The following is a 16,039-nucleotide window of genomic DNA, read 5'->3' as shown; positions in this document are numbered from 1 at the left end:
AGAAGTACCCTTGGTGTACAAAAGGTTATCCCTTGAGGTGGTTTCTTTTATATCCTTTCTTTCTCCATCAAGCAGTGAGTGCTCAATGTCTTTGAGTGAGAGACTAGGAACATTACTTTGTGTTGAAACAAGGTTCTCATATGGTTCATGATTAACACTGCCAAGTAGCACTACTATTGCCTCATCCTCATCAATGTTCTTTTTAAGAGTTGCTAGCTTAGTTTTAAGGCTCTTGAACTTATTGATGTGTACAGTCATAGACAAACTCTCTTTTACATCCAATTTATAAAATTACATGACTAATTTTACCTTTGAGCTCTTTGCTTGGATGCCAAAGATCATGTCAAGCTCTTTCCTTGCCTTCTTCACATCCCTGATGCCAGAAATATGATGTAATACATCATCCAATAGATTCTAGGCAACAATAGCTAGAGCTTTATTGTTCATCTTCTTCCACTCCTTTGTTTAAGGATGGCCTTCTGCAACATCTTCCCCTTTAGCATCTTCTTTCTTATAGTCTACATCATCTTTCTCAAAGGGATCCCAAATGTCTTTCCTCATGAGACGGTACATAGTTTTCTCTTTCTAGGAGTGAGAGCCTTCACCATTAAACTTTGCTATATGCTCCACATCAGTCATCATAGAAGCAGGTCTTACCATGAGAACACCCGAGCAATGTCTATCCTTTTACAAAGAAATTGAAACTTAAAAATGAGTTTTATTAATAGGGATATAAATCATCACATGTGCTAAGAATGAGCTTTTGAGCAGCTAAGGTTAAATCAGTGAATAGCTTGTTCATGAGTGAGCTAAATACACAAGTGCCAAGAGACACTGATTGAGTATCAAGAGATACTATTGATGTTGAATCTCCTTGTTGAGCTAGATGTTGCTCAAAAATATTCTCCCCTTATTGATTTGGAGTGTTATAAGCTGAGCTAGAACTCAAATCAAAGTGGCAGAAACTTGTATTAGTTGGAGGAAGTGAGAGACTGAAGTGTAAGATAAGCTTGAACTACACAACATATGGCTACCTTCTATTAGGGTTTCTATACCTAACTGTTGTTTTGTCTGTGTAGCACCTACATGCAATCAACTGACAAAATATTTGATGGAGAGGAGCATATACCATATTTTAAAAGCCTTAAGGTGGCAGGATAGATTTCGAGGAGATCTATGCTGACGATGCGTACGACCATGACAAGTGCAAATTGAGATAGTGAGGTACAATTTCATCAATGCAGACCATCAAAGTGACCAGTGTCAGGGATTTTTATGACAAGAGACTTTGCCCTAAGGTCCTTGAGATATGCCTAGAAGAGATGATGCTTATCTAGTATATAGAGGCAGAATATAGGGGTGCAGTCTTAGTGGCATGTGAAGCAGTTTAGGTTGTGAAACTACTACATGATTTGGTTATTCAGTTGGATAGTAAAGTCACATTGCATTGTGACAATCTTAGTAATGTGATGCTTTCTAGCAACCTCGTCTATCATGCTCGATCAAAACACATAGAGATTCATTACCATTTCATCAAAGAAATTGTACTTGTAGGATAGATTGATCTACTTCATGTGAAGATAGAAGACCAAATAGCATATATCTTTACCAAATCACTTGGTAAAGATAACTTCATTCAATTCAAGGAGCTACTTGGAGTACATCAATTCTAATAACAATTGCTCTGATGACATTTCAATGTTCTACTTTTGCCTCCTACAACTATCCATAATCTCTAAAAAGAGCACCTTTGGCATCTAGGTTGGACTACAACCCTGCCTTGTCTCAACCGAATGTCTAGTCAATCAATCTAGTCTTAGAGTGGCATACTCTTGTTGATAACGAAACATGATTAGCTAGCTTGAGTATCTATCTTTGTACCAGCCAATCCAGCATATGAGAGGGCAATCCACGCTAGTCAATATAGAGCCCAATCAATGGCATCCACTCACTATAAGATCCTTGCAAAGGATATTGACCACCCTAGCGGAGATAGTACAACCAGCCAGCATGGATTCATCTTGAAGCAGCCTCATTCTCCACTTCAATAGGATACTTGTAGGGTAAAAATCCATAATGCGGATCATCTCCTTATACTTAAGGCATATAGGACACCAAGGAGACACATTAAGGAAATTTTCCTATGTTGAAGATATATATAGCTAACCTTATCTAGACTAGATCTCACCTATATATATGTAGATTGTGATCAATGTGATATAGTTTGTGGGAGTGTACATGATGTGTCTCTTCTCTCTCTCTCTCTCTCTCTCTCTCTCTCTCTCTCTCTCTCTCTCTCTCTCTCTCTCTCTCTCATCTCTACATATTTTCTCTCCCTACGTCTCAACATGGTATTAGAGCTATCATGATCGGCTACAACCAACTTCTTGAAGAAGATAATGAGAAAGTATACTTATGACGTAGTATGTCTTTAATTCTTGATTCATGTTCTTTTCATGCTTAAATTTGATATATTGTGTATGTTATGAGTAGCTTGTATTCTCAATTTTAAGCATAGAAGAAGTTCGCTTGATCATCATTTACATTGCACATAATATGTTCACTGCTATTGCCTCCTGCTCATCAAAACACATAGACATTCATTACCATTTCATTAGGAAAATGGTACTTGCAGGACAGATTGATCTACTTCATGTGAAGATTGACTTTGGTGGTGATCTTTTTGCACGTGTTGTGCTCTCTTCTTGAGGAAACATTCATTGGCTACATGGCCACTCTTGCCATAGTAATGATAAGTAATTCGATCCTTGTTGCTATTGGTGGTGAATCCTCGACCATGTTCTTTTGCTACATAAGTACCATTGGTGTACAAACAATAGTTATCCGTTGAGGTGGTTTCTTTTACATCCTTTCTTTCTCAATCAAGCAGTGAGTGCTCAATGTCTTTGAGTGAGAGACTGGGAACATTACCTAGTGTTGAAACAAGGTTCTCATATGGTTCATGATTAACACTTCCAAGTAGCACTACTATTGCCTCATCTTCATCAATGTTCTTTTTAAGAGTTGCTAGCTTAGTTTTAAGGATCTTGAACTTATTGATGTGTACAGTCATAGACGAACTCTCTTTAACATCCAATTTATAAAATTACATGAGTACTTTTACCATTGAGCTCTTTGCTTGGGTGTCAAAGATCATGTCAAGCTCTTCCCATGCCTTCTTTGCATCCCTAATGCCAGAAATATGATGTAATACATCATCCAATAGACCCTAGGCAACAATACCTAGAGCTTTATTATTCATCTTCTTCCACGCCTTTGTTTAAGAGTGGCCTTCTACAACATCTTTCCCTTTAGCATCTTCTTTCTTGTAGTCTACATCATCCTTCTCAAAGATATCCCAATTAAACTTTTCTATATGCTCTAGTTCACTCATCATAGAAGGAAGTCTTACCATGAGAACACTTGATCAATGTCTATCCTTTTACAAAGAATTTGAGACTTAAAAATGGATTTTATCAATAGGAATTTAAATCATCACATGTGCTGAGAATGAGCTTTTGAGAAGCTAAGGTAAAATTAGTGAATAGCTTGTTCATGAGTGAGCCAAATACACAAGTGCCAAGAGACACTGATTGAGTATCAAGAGATACTATAGGTGTTGAACCTCCTTATTGAGCTTGATGTTGCTCAATGATCTCCTCCCCTTACTTATTTGGACTGTTGTGGACTAAGCTACAACTCAAATCAGAGTGGTAGCAACTTGTATTAGTTGGAGGAAGTGAGAGGCTGAAGTGTAAGATAAGCTTGAACTACACAAGCTATGGATGCCTTCTATTAGGGTTTCTATACCCGACTATTGTTTTGTCTGTGCTGCAACTACATGCAATAAACTGATGAAATATTTGATGGAGGGAAGGAGCATATACCACATTTTAAAAGCCCTAAGGTGGCACGATTGATTTTGATAAGATCTATGCTGACGACGCGTACGACCATGACAAGTGCAACCTGAGACAGTGAGGTAGAATTTTCTCAGTGCCGACCATCAGAGTGACCATTGTCAGGGATTTTTATGACAGGAGGCTGCGCCCTGAGGTCCTTGAGATATGCCTAGAACAGACCCTGAAGAGATTATGCTTAGTGGCATGCCAAGCAGTTTGGCTTGTGAAACTGCTACATGATTTGGATATTCAGTTGGACAGTAAAGTCACATTACATTGTGACAATCTTAGTAACATGATGTTGACTAGCAACCCTGTCTATCATGCTAGATCCAAACAGATAGAGATTCATTACCATTTCATCAACGAAATGGTACTTGTAGGACACATTGATCTACTTCATGTGAAGATAGAAGACCATGTAGTAAATATCTTTACCAAATCATTTGGTAAAGATAAATTCATTCATTTCAGGGAGCTACTTGGAGTACAACAACTAGTTTGAGCTCAAGAAATGGAGTTTCAGAAGGGGGAGGATGAGCTTGATTCTTTTGATATTGAAACACCTCCATCCATTGATATTGAGGTGAGGCCAAGAAATAAGAGATAGAATATCACCTATATAAGAATATTTAGATGCAGCGCTGCCACCTAAATTTTTTTCCCTCTGTAACCGCCCCGATTTGCGTCAAAAATTCACTCTACAAGTGTTGCTATTAGTGTCACTATTTTCGTCTCTATTAGAGTCGCTATTTCCATCGTTATTAGTGTCGTTATTTGCGTAGTTATTCGAATTAGTGACGCAAAAAAAGCAATGCTAATAGCGACGAAAATAGCAACTCTAATAATGATGAATTCATCGCATCGCTAATAGCAATGACGGGTGTAATTTTTTCCATGAGTAATTCCGTTGCTTTAAAAGTCTCTATTGGGTCCATAATAATTAATATATTTAAAATTCCATAATATATTTAAAAGTCCATAATAGTTGGAAGGATCTCAAGAAGAATATGCATATTATGGTTTATACCCTTATATATCTTTGTGGTGTGCTTAAAAATATCATATCTACAAAAGGAGAAATATATCTTGGCTAAGTAGAAATTTTGCAAAAGAGGAATTGAATGACATTATAGGAAGGCTTTGGAAATCTGGACATTATAACCATAAGGGTGATATCATGAGATGTACTACACACCCCCAATCCTTGGCTTCGCTATAAATATCACACCATAAACTCTTGCTTTGGACTTTGATTATAAGAGACACAAACTTAAACTAGGCCTTTGGATTCCCTTGGATTCTGATACAGGTTGTTTGCCTTTTAAACTTAAGGTGCAAGTTATAGCACATGAAGAAGAAAAGGACATAAATGTTACTTCAAATTGAATTTTAAAGGATATAAGGGGTACTTTGGAACTGCTAGACAATACATCCGCTAGATATAAGTTCAAATTCAATGCTCTTTCTCTTGTATGAGTTGTTTGCCTCCTACAATTGAGCCATAAATATGAAAACTTTGTAGTATCTTATCTTGTTGGGTGACATTGTTAAAAGTATACTATTCAATACAAACATATAAGTAATTGTGAAGCAAGTTTTCGTTTAAATCTATAAAAAATAAAACTATTACATTTAGTATCACTCTCCATCCACAAGTATCTACATCACTTCGTAATGGTACGTCTTGTTAGAGAAAGTTGTATGGTTCTCCAGGATTAGCAATATCCTCATATGTGGTGTCCAAGAACACAGTCAGGAGCCTACCACGACTACGTTTAGAAACTTGTAAGTAAAATAGAAAGTAAAAATAAATAAATAAATCACCAAAAATCAAGTAACATTTCATTCAACACACATTTCTGCTTGAACATGGATACCATTTAGAGAGTTCATGAGGATAATTTATGTAAATATATATAAGCCTCCAATGTTCTCTGCAAATCAAAATGTTAGTAAGAAATAAATATAACAACAAAGAATTAGTATAAGCATACCTTTTGACATAACGAAAAAAGATATGGTAGTTTGTAATGGAATCAAAAGATTTGAAAAACATTGCTATGTTTGAACTAGATCTCGAAAACAATTCCATTAATAACAGTGGATCAATAATAAATATACTTTTAGAGATATCTTGGTTAAGAGAAGCAATCAATATCCTAAAGCCAATAGCAAAAAATTATAGCACAATCATTCTAAAAACTTAAAATTTTAAGAATCAAAATGCCTTAGCTTATGCAACAAAAAACTATAGAGTCTAACAATTGCAACAACATTTATCAAAATTTTATTTACTTGGCACACTTAGAATACAACAAGTGGAACCCTATGTTATCAAACTACCATATTTGGATATAAAAAGCCTTGTTTTTCTATAATTTGAGAATAAATGTGTGATTTGTAAATATTTTTTGTTTCTTAGGTCATTCCTAGCATAGTACTAATTATTTATAACTTTTAACTATTTTCTCATTTTTTGAAAATTTAAGCCATTTATTTAATAAAAACATTAAAAATGTGATTAAAAAATGTGAAGTGTTGAAATTTTAATTTAAACCTTTTTTTATCCACCACTAAAATAAATATGTCCAAACTATAAAAATTAGAGCACTTATGATTAAATTTCTTATGCATCGTAATATGATTGAGGCACCGTGTGGAATCCAAGGCGATTGACACTTAAGATAGCTGCTAATGCAATTCAAATATCCTTCATGGATTTGATCAATGTACTATGGATATTCTTTTCCATATCACTCTCACCTCTCTCTATCCTAGTCCCAACCCCTTCTCTCATAGGAAATTCCATTATGTGTGTGGAAAGGGAGGAGATGAAGATTGAAATGTACAAGAGAGAGACATACTAAAAAACTAGCATTCTTGTTTCTTTGATTCATCACTTGAGAGTGCTATCATCACATGAAGCTTGATGAGTAGGCTCTAACTATGTATTTTAAAGTGCTAAAGGAGAAGAATAAGAAATCAAGTGGCAAAATTCCATCTTTTGCTTCTATATGCCTCTTTTCTCCTTCTTTCTCTCTTCACAATGAGAAGTTACATTAAAAAGCTCCACCCTTTTGAAGCCTACCCAAGTGCCCCTTCGAATTGAACATGCCTACTTGATTTTGGAGTCTTTTACAGCCTCCTTGGCTGCCCACTCCATGTTTCTTCATAAATTAAGGTCTTTTGGCATGAAACTCCACCTCAAATGTGTTAAATTAATGTCCAAATGAGGATTGGACATTTCTTCCTTGTTTATAAACTTGATTTTCCACTCCCTTTTATCTCTACATTTAAAATGACCTATATCGTATGCCTAAAATGCTTTGAACAAATGGCAACTTGGAAGCTTTAAATCTTCAATTTCCATTGAAAATGCCTTATAGATTCGCAAAAATTTATCTAAATTCCTACAAAGTGCACCTTAATTAAATCCATATTTGAATTAGCTATCTTCCTTCAAAACCTAAGAGTGATAATATTAACAAGTTGCGGGCTTTTGATTCTTGTTTTTTTAATAATATTAGCAAGCCATGTGCTTTACTTCCAATTAATAGTGCATACTACTTGTGTTTACTTTTCTTCTTAAAAGTAGAGCTAGCAAGCTGTGTGGTGTGCTTTTCTTTCCTACTTCATTCATGATAGCAGGGCGTTGCTCATTCAAGACCCTATCATCTTCATTGTCTCCACTTACTCACACCCCTATCATCTATAATATGTCTATATATAGCATGGTAGTACTCTCTATATAATCCTATTTCATGTGCTTAGTTGACACACTTTTGGGTTTTTCTATTCAATCTCTATGTAAGCTCTTTGATGTTCATGTCTCTTTCTTCTATTTTCTCTCCCTCGAGTTTCTCATCTTCCTCATGGATTTCAACAATTTACATATTCTGTTTAGTTGCCAATGGCTTTAAAATGTCCCTCCAAATCAACCAACAAACTCCTAAATTGGGCATTAAAGCCCCAAATCAAGTAACAATAGCTCCTTGAATATGGATACATATTTCACTTGATTTGGGCTTAGGAAGATCTATATCTTTTTTATTGGTAGACACCAAGCACTAGATTCAATATACACCTCAAATCAACATGCTCCTTGCTCCAATCTATGCTCAAGCTCTAATATCAAATGAAGATGTTCAAGGTCTCAATAGATTATCCATAACAAAATATAGATGGTCTAGATAGAGACAAAATAGTCTTCTTTTTCGCCATTCTCCATTCTCTTTTCCTTCTTTCATATTATTCTAATTGAGATGCAAAAGTGGATAGTATCTCTCACATTGGCCTTTTATTTTAGTCATTTCATGCATACACTTTATATTTTGTTACTCTTATACATAGACTTAGGCTAATGCTTATTTCTCATCGCCCTTGGTTAGGATACCAAGCATGGGATATGAATTAACTTTTTTACATGTTTTTGAAATTTCTTTCAAGTAGTGTCTTCACTCATTGTATTCAACCATTCTTTCCATGTTAGGTATTTTAATTGTATCGAGGGCTAGAACCTTTCCTATTTATAAAGTTAATATCAGTTGTATGCTTCTACTATGATGATGTGAACGAGCAAGCTAAGAGTTTCTAAGAGTAGTTATAGAAGAGGTGATACGACATCTTTATCTCCACTTGTATAAGTCAAGAGAGACCAAAGCATTGTTACTCAAGGAGGACCAATCACATAAGCATTTGAAAGAGTAGGAAAGTTCTTAGTAGCGTAGAATAGACATAATGTAAGAAACTAAGCTTTACACAATTTATGCTTAGGCCAACACATACAAGTGCTCCTTTATATTCATGATGCTTCCTTTGAAGTATTGTTAAACCTTAGAGTCATAGCTTGTTAATTTGTATTTTCTTCCATGGAATGGGGATCAAAACATTAAGAACATAAATACAATTTTCACTTTGTTCAAGGAGGCTACAAAATATGTTGCTTGTTTCATTGGTTCATGCTTTACATGGCTATGGTCTATGCAAAAAGATCAAGACTTATAAAAATCCCAACTTTAATTTGATTGTTCAACATCTCATAAGGATCATACATCTATGAAACTCATAAGCATGGAACATATAAAAGTTAAGTCCAATAATTGTTTCTTGAGTGCAGTATACAAGTTTAAAAGATGTGAATGAGCAAGAGTGAATGGTTGAATTAGATATGTTAGGTGAGAACTCTAGATGGGAAATTAATCATTCCAAGTCCTTGAATTGAACTAATCCATTTCAATTTTGGGCTCATTTTGGGTATTAAGGTTGATTTTCAATTGTAGATAGTATGTGATCTTTATTCAAATAGTGCGCAATAAAGTCAAAGCAAGAAGACCCTAGCTGTTGAGAGTTGCGAGCAATGCTCTAATACCTGAAGAAATCTTTTCGATGGGAAGTGTGAAAGACACGAGGCGAGGCCTGAGACAACAGGATGCGAGCGAAAGGAAAACCAAAGTTATAAGGTAAGATAGGGTAACAATACGCGAGTCATCCGTTTGGAAGGCAAGTACATGAACCCGAACGTGAAACCCTATTACACCGTGAACGGGTATTGGAGCTGGGAGAGGACGGAGTCGTCGATCTGGAAGGCCTGCTTGAGGATGGAGGGGTTGATGTGGGAGCCAAAGAGGGTCGCAGGCAGGGAGACGACTCCGGGGTCGGAGGAGCTGAAGGAGGCGAAGGCGCGGGCGGTCTTGTGGCCGCTGAGATTGATCTGGAAGTGGACGAGGCCCTTGGGGAACACGAACAGGTCGCCCTCCTCCAGGCGCTGGACGTAGAGGCGGTTGCCCGTATCCACAAACCCCACGTGCAGGATGCCGTGCGTGAGGTACAGCAGCTCCGTCGCGCGCGGGTGCGTGTGCACCGGGTTAACCGTCTTGGGCCGGAACTCCAACACCGCGCCGGATATCCCCAGGCCCGACAGGGCTGGGAACTGCTCCACGAAGGCCTTCTTCACGGCGAACTGCCCCGCCCCGGCGCCCGCCCCGCGCCGCAAGCCGTTGAACGTGAAGAACCCTCCGTCTATCTCCGTCAGGTTCATGCCCTCCGGCACAACGAAGTCCGTTACCGCCTCTGGGTCCGACGCCCCCGCTAACAGGAATGTCCCTGCTAGCACCGCTACAGCTACAGCAGTGGCTGCCATCGCTGCAGCTAGGCCAAGCCCGTGATCATTACCGGCCATATTACAGTGGAAAACTATATGCTGATCACTACCTACACTGCTCCGCCGGTCTGATCTGCTGCTGTAGCTTCAACGGAAATCTTTCTTCAATGTACAATAAATTGTGCTTTTCTATGTGTCTCGCAATGAGAACCCGCTGCAGGGAACTTGTTCTCAATGCAAACTGTGATCCTCACCTCGTCGCTTATATCGCCTCACCTTGACATATCAATATGCCGGCCGTCGCCGGATTACCATCGCTCTTCACCAGGGGAGCCGTCCACCCACGCGGAGTTCCTCAATCCTAGTATTTTGTCGAATGAGATGCGATACTTTTAATAATGCGGTTTATATTAATGAAGGTGTTATATGATATACATCGTCCCAGGAGACGCTTCGAACAAAGTAATCTTAGGCTATAACTAGATGACTTCCTACAAAAAGCTTTGAGATAAGTCTCAAATTTACAAAACAGGATAGCGATAAGCTTGCACTTATCAATATTAGTTAAAAAATTGGCTATCCTATGTTATTATATGGTTCTAATCACAATTGCTCTGATGACATTTCAATGTCCTACTTTTGTCTCCTACAACTACCCATAATCTCTAAAAAGAGCACCTTTGGCATCTAGGTTGGACTACAACCCTGCCTTGTCTCAACCGATGTCTAGTCAATCAATCCAGTCATAGAGTGGCATAGTCTTGCTGATGAGGAAACATGATAAGCTAGCTTGAGCATCTGTCTTTGTACCAGCCAATCCAGCTTATGAGGGGGGCAACACACGCTAGTCAATATAGAGCCCAATCAATGGCATCCACTCACTATAAGATCCTTGCCAAGGATATAGAGGACCTTAGCAGAGATAGTACAACCAGCCAGTATGGATTTATCTTGAAGCAACCTCCTTCTCTAATTCGATGGGATACTTGTAGGGTAAAAATCCATAATGCAGATCATCTCCTTATACTTAAGGCATATAGGACACCAAGGAGATAGATTAAGGAATTTACTATGTTGAAGATATATATAGCTCACCTCATCCAGACTAGATCTCACCTATATATATGTAGATTGTGATCAATGTGATATAGTTTGTGGGAGTGTACATGGTGTGTCTCTTCTCTCTCTCTCTCTCTCTCTCTCTCTCTCTCTCTCTCTTTACATATCTTCTCTCTCTACGTCTCAACATGATATTAGAGCTATCATGATCGGCTACAACCAACTTCTTGAAGAAGATAATGAGAAAGTATACTTATAACATAGTATGTCTTCAAGTCTTGATTCATATTCTATTCATGCTTAAATTTGATATATTGTGTATGCTATGAGTATCTTGTATTTTGAATTTTAAGCATAGAAGAAGTTCACTCGATCATCATTTAGATTGCACATAATAGTTGAATTGTAGATATGCCTTACTTGGACACCCTAAAAGTTTCTATTTGGAGAACTCTTAAGGAAACACCTTTCTTCCTGTCAAAAGTTATGTTAGTTCAAGTAAATTGGATTTGAAACATGAAAACAAATAGGACAATAGCTTTTCGTACAAACTTCTATGATATAGGTTTTATTACAATTGCTCACTCTTGAGTTTTTGCCAAAATTAGCAAGATCATTATCTATTATTGGCCAAAAAGTAAAGATATAACGCTTTGGTCATCATTTATATTTCTCATCTATGATGGGTCCATTTATTCTTGCACATGTTTCACCAATTTTGGATCGTTTTATTCTTGCCCATGTTTCATCTAACTTGGGTCTCTTTCTTTTGCAATATAGCTTTATTTATAGTATAGCTTTTGCATACAACTTGTTGTGTTGCACTTTTCTCATCATCTCATATATGGTGTGTAGATTCTGTAATCTCATATTGTATATATTCTCTTAGCCAGATATGTCAAATTCTATAATCGTCAACACTACAACAAAAAGGCCTCTTAGATGCACTCTTAGACGCGATTCTTGAATTGAGAGAAAATCTTACGGGCGCGTCTACAAGCCCGCCTAAATGCGCGTGTATCCTTTCGCGTCTATAGTCGCGTGTATAAGGAAATCCACACGCACCAATAGACGCGCTTTAGACGCGCATATACACACATAAATAAATGCGCACATGAAAACCAAAACTTTGTTTTTTGTGTCTACAAGCACGTCTACTTGGAAGATTAGACGAGCATATAGACACGTGCATAGACGCGCTTTTACATGCACCAGTAGACGCGATCACAAAACTAAAAATCTCATTTTTAAAAAAAAGATATTTAATTTTTTTATTAATTTGAATTATACAGCGCATCTATGGGTGCATGTAATCTGCATTTTAGACATGAGTATAGACATGCATTTTTTGCAATTTTGACGTGCAAATAGATGCGAAGCACAGAATTGGAAAAAAAAACCAGAGAGCATGTGCTCTGTGGTCTTTTTTTTTCCCCTCCCATACATCAAATTGTGCATTTGGGAAAAACACAATGGATCTGAAGGCACGAGAATTGAAAAGAAAAATCCATGTATTCATTATATATAAAACGCATTTACATGGAGAGTTTAAGTGCTTGCGACCTAAAGCGTGGCCGCAAGCAGTACGCCATAGAGGAGGTATGGTGCTCCTCTACGAATCTGAAGAAGAAACATTTTATGCTAGCACCACCATCACTACTGGCGTTGCTATCCCCCTCGCTATGCTCCACATCGCGGTTCGCCTACAAACACAAAAGATCAAGGTTACTTACGTACAATTGCAAAGAAAAAATTATAATTAATAGGAAAGTTAGAAAAACATACATCCTCTAGCTGTCGAATCCTCATAGCCCGATTGTATTGCTCCTCAGTGATGAGACCCTCCTCATAGAAGTGAAGCCATGTAGCTGCATAGTTATGGCTTCGATGGTAACCTACCTCTCTAGGAGTAGGTATCCTACCAACGATAGTAGTCTGCAAAACAATTATGAGACATAATGTATTAGAATAAATTATATTAAAAAATTAAAAATATAAATTTTAAAAACTAGAAATCAAAATATACTTACAAACTCTGCCTCCCACAACTCTCTACCGCCCGATTCGTAATGCGACGATCCCATAGTTTCCATTTGGATACGTCGCGCCTCTGCGTGCTGGCAACTCTTCACTTTCTCTGCTACTTTCTTCTTGGCTTTCTTCCACTCTATGCGGTGGCACATAGGTGGTTGGCTATAGGCTCCACACCCCTTCTCTTGTCTTTGCAATGCCTCCCTGCGGATATCATGAGGTGGGATCTTTTCACTACAACAGAAACAGGGCATAGACGCACATATTAGACGCGCAAAGTCGGGTGCGTTTATCACAGCGTCTATAAGTGTATATAAACGTGCATGTAAATAGACCCGCATTTTGCGTCTATATATCCGCGCAAATAGACGCTAATATAGACGCGCCAGCAGACGCACAATTATTTAACCACCTAAAATTAGCAATTCACATAATTAAAAAACCAAAGTTAATAATTATTTAACTACCGGAAATTGATTCTTGAGCATGTACATGTGCGCATGATAAAAACCATAGAATTAAGAATACACATTGAATCATTGAATTAAAAAAGTAGAGTTAATAATTACCTTTTTATTGCTCTCTAATGAATGGCAGTTCCTCCAGTTGACAAGCCTGATATAAGTAATTAGCGGCAAGCGACAGAAACCTTACAATTAGTAGCAAGCATTGCAATATGTATCTCGTAATTTCTCTACGTACTTGAAGATGATAAAAGATAATTCCTTTTTATTATAGAAAATTCAATTTAGCTTTAAAATTGACTATTGATTCTTAAGTATGCACGTGTGCGCATGATAAAAACCATAGAATTAGGAAAACACATTGAATCAATAAGCAAATTATCTCATCGCTCTCTCTTTTTCTCTCTCCTCTCTCTCTCTCTCATTTCCTTTTCTCTCTCCTCTCCCTCTCATTCCTCTTGCTCCCTCTCTCTTTTTCTCTCTCCTCTCTCTCTCATTCCTCTCCCTCCCTTGCCCTCTCTCATTTCTTTTTCTCTCTCCTCTCTCTCTCACTCATTCATTTTTCTCTCTCGTCTCTCTCTCTCATTCCTTTTTCTCTCTCCTCTCTCTCTCTCATTCCTTTTTCTCTCTCCTCTCTCTCTCTCTCATTTCCTTTTCTCTCTCCTCTCCCTCTCATTCCTCTCCTTCTCTCTCTCTCTTTTCTCTCTCCTCTCTCTCTCTCATTCCTCTCCCTTCCTTGCCCTCTCTCATTCCTTTTTCTCTCTCCTCTCCCTCTCTCATTGGCATGGGAGGTTGGAATACACAAGGAGGGAGGTTGGAATACACAAGCCTTACAATGCAAAGTCAAAACACTACAGGATAGAGGAGTCTGTAAAAAGACAGCTATCAATCAGGTGACACTTTTTGGGTACTGGCATGGGCTAACAATATAAGCAACTTGGACCAAGACCATTTCACAAGTGAGCTATTGCCTTATTAATGTTAATTATCACTTTATTGGCTCCTTTACCCTAAATATACTAAAGAAATCTGGACAACCGGGCTGGCATTAGGTCCAAGGATAATTATTAAAATGCAGATCATTCATTAGTTTTGAAGCCACAATAAGGTCGCATCTAACGTTGCAGCATCAGCCTCAGATTTTTGCAAATCCTCACCCACTAGCAAATCAATAGTAGCTCTGCCCACATCAATCACAACAAACTTTTCTCCTTCTCTGATGGATAGGAATCTAGCATTTTGGAGACAATGCAAAGATGCAACCTCTGGCTCCAAAACTACTCTTAATAGATGAGGGCTAGCATCCTCTGAGCATGTTCTGCTTGACACTCCTTTGACCATACCAGCTTCATGAGCACATTTCCTCATCTTTTGCTTGGCAGCCTCTACCCATATTGCTGGCGCGGAAAGACACCATTGAATATCCTTCATCATCAATTGCCCACCATACCTGTCCCTCAAGTAATGCAAGATAAATTGTGATACTTTCTTGAGGTAGTCGACAATGAGAGACTCAATTGAAAAGCCTTGAGGAAGAGCCTTTGATTTGGATTGACCTTTGTAAGGAGCTTGTTCTGCTAGATATAACTTGAAACCACTCATGAAAGTACTTCCGCAAGGAAGCGATTGCGTGCATGCAACAATCGTCTTGATGGCAATCTAGTTTGTGTTTTGCAGTAGGGCACAGAGGAGGCCTCATGCTACAGGGGCCAGTCGCGGTTGATGTCGTGCATAGATGTGGATGTCGTGCAGGGGCCATACCCTCTCTTGCTCTATTTGCCTATTATATTTAACATCTTATCTATTTTTCTCTCTTCTCTCATTCTCTTTTTTTTCTCTCTCCTCTTCCTCTCTCATTTCCTTTGGCTCTCTTCCTCTCCTTCTCTCATTTCTTCTCCCTCCCTCCCTCTCTCTCATTTCCCTATTATGTTTTCTTCTCTCCCCCTCTCCCTCTCTCTCTCCCTCTCTCATTCCGCGTCTATTTCTGCATCTATGTTCGCGTCTATACTCGCGTATAACTGAACAATAGATGCGCATATACACGCAAAAATAGACGCACATGTCAAAATTCAAATCATACTTAAATCATTTCTTTTCAAACTACGTCTTTCCATTCCTGCGTTTTTTGTGGTTCTGAAGCTTGAGTTTGGCCGACATGCAGTCTCTTCATGCCTCACCTCCTCATGACTCACCTCTTCTTTCATTTCAAACACATAAGAAGGGAAAAAGGAAAGACAAGGAGAGGAAGAAAGAGAGAACAAGAGAGAGGAGAACAAGAAGAAGCAGCAAGCAAGCATCAAGGGAGGGTAACTTACCAAGGAGAGGAAGAAGGAGAAGGAAGAAGCGCCACCACTCGCCACACCAAACACCCAAGGTGAGTCTCTTTCTCTCTCTCTCTCTCTCTCTCTCTCTCTGTGTTTCTCTCTTCCTCTCTCTGCTCTGTCTGTGTATTTAGGATTTGTGATTCCATTATGTATTGC

At 38.2% G+C, this 16,039-nt stretch overlaps 1 protein-coding gene across 1 annotated transcript; it reads right to left on the bottom strand.

The window, feature by feature from the left end:
- Positions 1–9,230: 9,230 nt before the first annotated feature.
- On the bottom strand, positions 9,231–10,126 carry LOC148025943 (germin-like protein 9-3). The gene has a single exon (XM_087692161.1). It carries the CDS (start codon positions 10,081–10,083, stop codon positions 9,436–9,438), a length of 648 nt encoding a protein of 215 aa, XP_087548287.1. The 5' UTR covers positions 10,084–10,126; the 3' UTR covers positions 9,231–9,435.
- Between the last annotated feature and the right edge of the window lie 5,913 nt (positions 10,127–16,039).

The sequence above is a fragment of the Lygodium microphyllum genome, chromosome 14 (genome assembly GCF_053477565.2).
Source record: "Lygodium microphyllum isolate KBCC chromosome 14, Lygodium_microphyllum_v1.1.10, whole genome shotgun sequence".
NCBI classification, from domain to species: domain Eukaryota; kingdom Viridiplantae; phylum Streptophyta; class Polypodiopsida; order Schizaeales; family Lygodiaceae; genus Lygodium; species Lygodium microphyllum.
Note: the sequence above shows the minus strand (reverse complement) of the source record. Positions and strands in the feature narration are given on the sequence as shown.

What these genes read in the sequence shown, in the direction of transcription:
- LOC148025943 (XM_087692161.1), bottom strand. Translation starts at nt 10,083, where the DNA reads ATGGCCGGTAATGATCACGGGCTTGGCCTAGCTGCAGCGATGGCAGCC.